General features: G+C 42.3%; 1 protein-coding gene across 1 annotated transcript; it reads right to left on the bottom strand.

The window, feature by feature from the left end:
* Positions 1-1,869: 1,869 nt before the first annotated feature.
* On the bottom strand, positions 1,870-7,953 carry LOC149287378 (dead end protein homolog 1-like; the record flags this gene model as incomplete). Its single annotated transcript, XM_089493052.1, has 4 exons — positions 7,900-7,953; positions 5,030-5,147; positions 2,592-3,053; positions 1,870-2,244 (listed from the first exon to the last, which is right to left on the bottom strand). Coding segments are annotated over exons 1-4 (1,009 nt in total), but the record flags the coding sequence as incomplete, so codon positions are not given.
* Positions 7,954-9,041: the final 1,088 nt, after the last annotated feature.

The following is a 9,041-nucleotide window of genomic DNA, read 5'->3' as shown; positions in this document are numbered from 1 at the left end:
GAGCAACAGGTGAACTGTTTATCAGGGCACTATCCCCCCTCGAGTACAGTTTTTTCCACCAACATTAACTGAAGTGTTATTTTAGTTGCCCCTCACAATCTGCCTATAATTATATATTTAGACCGTTGAAGTGTACAAAATTAAAGCGAGAACAAAACCGAATATATAAAAAGTCAAATATGAAAATCCCACATAATGCTTCAAAAACATTAAAAGTTGTGCTTTAAAATGCAAGTTAAAACCTGAAGAAACTCTTCATAGATATGGGTATGCCATCTAGTTGACCTGGAAAACAAAAAATGTTTATTAAGTGGTACAGTCGCCAGGGTGCATCATGAAAATGTAAGGGTAAGCAATGGTTTTCTTGAAGGAATACTTGAAGCAAGCAGTTTGAGAGCTGAAGCAGCATTTTACTTAAACAGTACTATCATCTACAGGAGGTAACAGCCACATCTAATGTGCATACAAAACATCGCTGGCGCCCTTTTCACAGCCTAATGTGTCATGATAATAGTATACGAGGACACGAACAAAAATGAGCTGCATGGTCGAGTTGCCAGAAAGACGACTTTAATGTGTGCCAAATCCACAAAAACCCACTTACAATATGCCCTAAAACACTGACATGCGTCATGTTCCAGCACACTTATTTTCAGTGACGAGACCAAAAGCTTTATGGTCACAACCATAAGCGCTATGTTCGGAGAGAGGTCAACAAGGCCTATAGCAAAAACAATAACATCCCCGCTGTGAAGCATGGTGGCGGCTCACTGGTTTCTTTTTTTGGGGGGGGGGGGGATGCGCGAGCTCTAAAGGCACAGGGAATCTTGTGAAACTTGATGGCAAGATGAATGAAGCGTGTTATCAGAAGCTACACACAATTTGCATTCTTCTGTGCGAAAGCTGCACATGGGACACTTTTGGACTTTCTACTATACTAGTGTTTATGTATGTTAGTTTACACTTCGGCCATGTCCAAAAGAATCATATGAGACTGATATTCAGAAATAGGCAAGTGTACCAAATATTAGAAACTTAAACACTGGATATATTCATTGGTTAAAAAAAAAAAAAAAAAAAAGCTTACCCAGCAATGCATCTTAGGCCCAGGTTCACCTTCTCTACCAAAGAAGCCAACTGGTGCGAAGCAAGATGTCATCCCTGCATCTGCAAGTCAAATTAAAAATATTGCACCACCAAGAAAAAAAAAAAAGATCAAATCTTTACTAGCAGACATTATACTAGTTATATATTACATTTAGATATTATACAAGACTAGATTTATTTTTCTAGTGACCTTCTAGTAGGTTAGTGGGGTAACAGGAGCTACTTTGTCACTTTTTAATAACCTAAAATTCCTGTGGAACAGTTTGTGATAATGTGACAACTATTAAAGTTCTCATTAAGGGCTGTAGTTGCCCTTTAAAAGTTATTCAGATTTCCACATCTCAGTTTGGACATCCAGCAACTGGCACATGTTCTCCTTCTATCAGCCCAGGTAGTATACTTGGGAGGTAAGCAAGATTTAGGTAAAGGAACCACCGTGAAGAACTTTCCACACAAGTTATGAATTTTGCTTGTAACCAGTGAAGGGGTGTTTGTAGAACAGGTAAGGAACATTAATGACCAATTGTAAAGGGTGGAGTGAGAATTATGGCTGGGGTGTAATTTTATGTTTGTTCCACTCCATCGTACATAGTTCACCATGGCCTAATCCATGTTCTACAAACCATATGTTCACAAGCGCGATACAGACTTAATGTTCCTACAATTATAACATGGAAATAATCTGACCCTATAGGGGGAAAGGGTCAAGATATTTTTGGAGCCGTCTATTGGCTGGGGAAGAAGGCTTAACCACAAGCTTACCTAGTTTCGCCAAGATATTGAGCGCCACCACCTCTTTGGCCTTCTCATGTTTTTCAGTTGGTATAAGATTTTCCCCAATTAACCAAGCGTAGCCAGTAAAAGGAATGCTGTAGTTTGGAATCACTACACGGTACCAAAACCGCTGCCATCCACATGAACTCATACTCAGAAACTTTATCAGAAACAGGGGCTGGCCAAGACGCCACTTTTGGCAGAGCCTGTTCAGGCTGTTTGTAGCAGAGCTCTCAGAATTCCACAGCTCATACAAGGGAGAACCGAGCATAAACTGCGTAGGTCTAGGGGATTCCAACTTCTGTTTTATATCAGACTTCAGCCAGTCCACAGTCAAAGAGTGCCCACCAAGAAGCTGAGATCCTGAGCGGGGGAAAAAACAAACAAAAAAACACTTTTAGGCAGAACTAAACTGGTCTAATCAATAATGAATGCCCATTTTTCTGGGGGAAAAGGAGATGCTGTAATGAAACAAGCAAGAGGTCTATCCAGCACATAAAGGCAATGCGTCCTTAAGCTAACATATTGGGGGTGAATATTGCATATAGCTACACTCCAAGCATCCCATTGGTCCCTCCACATGGCTCACTAAGCGAAGTGTCATACGCTCTATGGAGATACAAGACTCATTCCGTTCAAGTGGGCTTTACTGGTGCAAAATACACAAATATACAGCTTCTACATAGAAGAACGCCATGTATGCAACATACCTTCACTTAGGCTCTTTTTAGCTAGAGCGGCTGCTCTGTGCGAGTTGTACTTTACTATCGCCATTGTTTCATCTTTTTTGGTCAGGCTCGGGTGCAGAAGTACCTCTTCCACGCCAAAAGTCATCTCACGTAAGGCGCTCAAAAGTTTGACTTTATCCAGAAGACATGAGAGACCATCTAGCGTGATCTCACACTTTTCTGTACTTCTGCAGACAAAGATCCTGCAGCCACTCTTAATTTCAAAGCCATTTAATGCAGAAATGGCAGAAAATGCATATCTCTTACTTACATAGCGGGCATAAGCAAAACCCCGATTGAGGCCACTAAAGGTCATCATTAATCTAAAGTCGTATAGCTTGCCAACACGTTGAAACAATGGTATTAGCTGGTCTTCATAGAGATCTTGTGGTATTTTGCCAATAAAAACCTCTGACCCACTTCCCGGGGCATGCCCGACCCAGCCTGCCGAGAAAAAAAAAAAAAAAAAACCTAGCAAAAGACTACATCATTTATCAGATAGCGTTATAACATACCATGTAGAAGAATCGGGTGTCACCAATATATCTAAAGATGTTTCAAGCCAACCTCACCATTTCACAGATAGTACAATAAGCTTCATTAATGCCTGAGGAAGAAGATGTCACTGTCCAGTTGTGCAAGTTTCTTTAGGGAATTCATAAGCTTCATTGCTGTGCGGTACTTTCTGGTATCTTCCATATTAAAATGATAAAAAGGTTTTGTACCGTGTTAGCCGTTGAGAAAACAGGAGAAAAGTATAGTTAAAATGATACCATTTATTGGTTTCTGGGTCTGGATCATACGATTCTACTGTAATTAAATTCTGTAATTTGTTCTCCATTACATAACATTGTTTGTTTTTTTTTTTAGACTGCGCCAACAATGTACACGGCACATATTAAATAGCCTATCGCATAGGATAGGGAGAGAGACAGACAGACAAAAGGATGGTATAGACAGACTGTCACACTGAGAAATTTGTTAATTGGGAACAGGACACTTAACCCTTTAAGTGCCAGGTATCAAAGCAACTGATACGCTAATTTCATACCTAAATTTCATAAAGTCTAAATTAGTAAATGTATCTGTATGATGTAGTTGCACATACATGGACCAGACAGATGTCTGTTCTTAAATGAGAAACTAGAATAAAGGTAACCAAGTGTCTGCTCCCAGGATCATGCAAGGATCCCATGTATCACGCATGTAGCCCTTTCCTGTAAACACATTAGCCATCTACGATTAGAGTGACAATCCAGCCATTGTATGCAATTTATAGGATAGCTGTGTGGTCCCTTTAAATGCTGCACAATGCCCTCATGTGCCTTTGCCGCTTTCCCCTGACCCCCAGTTAAATGCCTAGTAATGTAATGTATGGTGTTCAGCCAATCACATCACCCTGCCCCTGATATACTCTCCTCCAGTCAGCTCCAGCACTGGTTACGGGGACGCTGAGGGCAGTGTATGTACAAACCCTGGTACACATGCAATGGAAAGCACTTCCAACACGAACGCTTTCCTACCACTGACTGACTGCTTCAAACAAGCAATCGGCTGTAAGAAGTGTCAGACCACAGAGGAGGGCAGCAGAAATATAACTTCTAGGTCAGGTGAGGTGCTTTTTTATTTTTATCTATTTATAAAGCACCAGCAATTTATACAGCGCTTCGTACAATACATATCCAAGGGGTGTGACAAGACTAGAACCGACAGACTAAAACCGATACATTATGGGGAGAGGGCTCCGCTTGCAAGCTTACAATAGAAAAGTGAATATTTAACTTCTGATAACTTTAATCAGGGCCGGCCCGACAATGGAGCCGAGTGGGGCAGCCGCGCCAGGCGGCACTTTGCCGCCCCAAGCCCTTTTTTTTTTTTTTTTTTTTTTTAACTTTCTTTCTAAAGCGAAAGAGAGAAAGGGGCGCCGAGTGGTTTTCGCTTACCAAGCTGTCAGCACCCGCTCGGCGCCCCTCTCTCTCTCCTCTGCGGCAAGTCTTCCTGTTCGGTCTCGGTGCCGGCTTGTAATGCTGAGTGCCGGAAGGTTTCCGGCGCTCAGCATTACAAGCCGGCACCGAGACTGAACAGGGAGATTCGCCGCAGGACTGCTGAAAGGCAAGTACAAGGGGGGGGGGGTAGATAATATGGGGGGGGGGGGCAGCAGGGACAGAGGGAGAGGAAGGGTAAAAAAAAGGGGGGGGGGGGCGGCATTTTAAAATTCGCCCCAGGCGGCATTTTGCCTTGGGCCGGCCCTGACTTTAATATGATTTTTCTATAATAGGCGTGTCCGTGACCTACACAGGTCCTTTAAAATGTGAACTTTCTTCTCCCTCCCACACAATAAGACGGAAGCCATCTTGAACATTAGTGGTAATACAGGACATCGACGCAGCCAAGCAAGCGCAAGCAGAATGAGACATTACCTGGAGGAGGGCCACCATATATCCGCTGCCCATTTATTTGTACTAGGTTAGTCTTGGTCTCCTTTACCCATGTCACTAGGGCAACTTTATTTTCATCATTTATTCCATTTATCCACACCTGCAATAAAAGAACACTTTATGCCTATGCATCCTTTTTATACCACTTACATGGCTGGAAATAGGAAAAGGTGGTTTAACCAAAGCAAAACCACCTTTTAATCCAAATGTCCATCATGTAGGTCATGAATGGGTTAATGTTGCATACAATAGCTACAGAACAGAAAAACAGTAAGTGCTACTTACTGAGAGCTCCTTTTCCCTGCTGATCCCTGGTGACAGTAAAGATAGACTACTCTGTACCCGAGATAGGGGACCCCCCCCACCTAGTGACCCTGAGCGAACAACGAAGACCACCTCAGGAAGCCACCTTGATGCAAAAGAAGAAATTATTCATAGGGAAAAAAAAAGGGGGACTGAGAGCGCGTCACCAGGGATCAGCAGCTCTCGGTAAGTAGAATTTACCATTTCCCCGCAGTCCCTGGTGAAACACTACAGAGATTCAGCAAAGAACAAAAACGGGAGGGAAATGGAAATCAAAGACCGGATTCCAAAATCTTTCGGCCAAAAGCAGAATCCTCTCTGGCCAGGTAGTCAAATCTATAATGTTGAGAAAAGGTATGGCGGCTAATCCACGTAGCAGTTTTACAGATTTGGGCAGGAGGAATAAATTAAAAAAAAAATAAAAAAAAAAATTTCTGCACAGGAGGTTGAGATGGCTGGAGTGGGCATGGCTACTAGATGGTGGATTCTTGCCTGCTAGAATAGGCCACTCTGCTAGCAGATATGATTCAGTTAACTATGGGTGCGTTCAGAAACACTTAAACCTGTATTAGGTCTAGGGCTGAAACAACGAATCGATAAAATCGATAATGGATAACGGAAATCGTTGTCGACGATTTCCGTTATCGATTAATCGAGTGATCGATTCATTGTTGGAGCACTCGGCTCCTTTTACTTACCTCCGCGAGCGTTCCCCGCTTCCGCTACACGCGCCTTCTTTTAGTTGCGGTTCGCTCTGTGTGAGTGGCTCCGTTCGCACAGAGCGATTCGCGGGGGTGGGGGTGGGGCTTCAGGGGATGCAGGGCAGAGTGGGGGGGGCAGGGCAGAGTGGGGGTGGGGGGGGGCAGGCCAGTGTAGGAGACTGAGTGCAGGGCAGGGTGGGGATGCAGGGCAGGGTGTGAGTGTGGGGGCAGGGCAGGAGACTGGGTGCAGGGCAGAGTGGGGGTGGGGGTGCAGGGCAGAGCTGGAGACTGGGTGCAGGGCAGAGTGTGAGTGTGGGTGCAGAGCAGAGTGGGTGCAGGGTGTGAGTGTGGGGGCAGGGCAGAATGTGGGGGCAGGGCTGGGTGCAGGGCAGAGTTGGAGACTGGGTGCAGGGGCACAGTGCAAAGTGCCAGGGCTGGGTGCAAAGTGCCAGGGCTGGGTGCAAAGTGCCAGGGCTGGGTGCAAAGTTCTGGGTGCAAAGTGCCAGGGCTGGGTGCAAAGTGCCAGGGCTGGGTGCAAAGTGCCAGGGCTGGGTGCAAAGTGCCAGGGCTGGGTGCAAAGTGCCGGGTGCAAAGTGCCAGGGCTGGGGCAAAGTGCCGGGTGCAAAGTGCCAGGGCTGGGGCAAAGTGCCGGGTGCAAAGTGCCAGGGCTGGGTGCAAAGTGCCGGGTGCAAAGTTTCTTGAACAGTAATAGTCCACCTCTTTTCAGAATGTTTGGGGTTATTTTGTTTCATAAATATTGTGTTTGGGTTTTTGTACTTTGAAAATATTGTTTTTTTATTACATCATAACAAAATAAGAATGTAAATGTAAATTTTAAGTTGTTTTTTAACATCCAGTTCATTAAATTATTTTAAATAAACAAAAAATTTGCATATTGTTTTTTTTTATCCGATTAATCGAAAAAATAATCGGCCAACTAATCGATTATTAAAATAATCGTTAGTTGCAGCCCTACATATATCTCAATTTATCTCTTCACGTTCTTACCATCACTCCTTTTTCTCACACTCTTCCATTTCTCCCTGTCTGTTACTTTTCTTAATTCCCAAGGTGGGAGTCTCTTCCTACCCTCCTGTCTCACTCCTCCATCACTGGTGTATATAATGTGCTCATGCACCAAAAAACATCACGGTAACTTCATAAAATTCATCCCGCCACAAATATTAAATGGCCAAAGAAGGCCACCTTTGTTCCAGAGGGTGTGTTAGGGGTGTGGCTCTACAAGACTTGTTTATGTGACTGTCATTGTTACATGCATTTTATTTACACATTTATAATGTTTTTAAACACATTATTGGAACTGCCAGGGCCGCAGAACACTGGGATGTTCATACACATCAAGCATGCTGGGGTAACAGAGAGATGGGGGGGCTTTGGGCCAAAAGAGGGGGCAGTTTGGAGGTATAATCATTTGGTGAGCAGGTGACCAAATACTTGAATAGTGGTTTCAATACACCAAGAACGAAAGCATTCATTCGGATTATTTGCAGACAGCAGGTGTCAGAAGCTGCCATGACGTAATTACAGCATTCTCTTCCCAAACTAAGTGTTCGAAGGCAAAGGGTTAACATGCCCCTCCCAATAGTTACATTAAAAACAAACAAAATCCCCAACAGCATTAAAAGTAATTTTAGCACAAAAAATGCGAACCCAGTGCGGGTACTTAACAATTTATGTACCACAATGCTCGCTACTCTAGGTTAATATTTATCTTCGGTTACAATCACCCATAAGCCCTGCTTTTTGAGAGGGGTGTATTCAACGGGTTAATGCAAAAAGGGGGTAACACTAGACTTCTTTTAGAAAGCGGAAGGAGAGTCTAGTTACCTGGCTCTCTGTGTCCAGCGGCCCCATATTCCACAAGCCCCCTGTACCCTCCATGTCATCTATCATATATCAATATCAATGCGCCCGAATGCTCGGCCTTATATAGAGTCCGGAACCCCTAGAAACTTCTAAGGCATGATAATCACCCAATCACAAAATTGATATCTAATCAGCCAATCACTAGCTTTTCCTGCAGATTGATTGGCTAGCTCACCAGTGATCCTCCTGCATATATGTTATGAAATCAAACATTATTGCACCTCAAAAAGTTATAAATATAAATATATTTCATTTGATTTATATTTTTTTTTAAAAGCTGGGGCTCCTGATTATTTGTAAAAAAAAAATTGTTTATTTAGATTTTTTTAAACCCCAAAGTAAGGCTAAGAAACAAGATGTCAGCTGGCTTCATATATTCAAACAAGTTAAAAAAAAGATGGGTAATGCACAGTTTAATTATCATATTATATCTGTAACAGGTTACACACATAACAAATACAATGCCAAAATAAGCATAAAATAAAAAAATATATATTCTACATTTACTCAACTTAGAAAAAATAGCATCCTATGCATCGTTAACTCCTTCAGTACCGAGGGTTTTTAATACCTTTAAAGCCATATTTCTTTTTGCCATTTTTACCATATGACAGTCTAATCAAAATTCACCTTTTTTCCATATTTGATGTGCCCACACAAATTAAAAATCCTTTTTTTCAGTAAAAAAAATCCTATGCAAAAATAAGAAAAACAATTGTACGTATTACCCGATACTGTACTGATTTAATGCTAGTGGCTTAAGGGATTTGGGGTAGTGAAGGTTTGAAAATAATAATTTCAAAATATTTATTTTTACTTGTTTTGTATTACTAGGGCTATAGATTGTCAGGGCAATTTAAAAAAAAAAAAAACGTTTTAATTTTATTTACATTTTACTTGCACTGGAGATAATCTCATCATGGTCACATCACTGAGCTTCATATATTGTTTATTTAATTACCGTAATTACAATTTGTTTTAAAAAAAAATCCCACTTTTTAGATTTCCCCTCGCTCTGAACTCCCCTCCACTGATCAGCAAACACGGCACCAGATTTCCCAGGGTGGCCCTATATGTGAAAAAAAATTTCAGAAATACGTAGC

Source organism: Sceloporus occidentalis, unplaced genomic scaffold (genome assembly GCF_023333645.1).
Source record: "Sceloporus occidentalis isolate IW3139 unplaced genomic scaffold, rSceOcc1.0.p SCAF_62, whole genome shotgun sequence".
NCBI lineage: Eukaryota > Metazoa > Chordata > Lepidosauria > Squamata > Phrynosomatidae > Sceloporus > Sceloporus occidentalis.
Note: the sequence above shows the minus strand (reverse complement) of the source record. Positions and strands in the feature narration are given on the sequence as shown.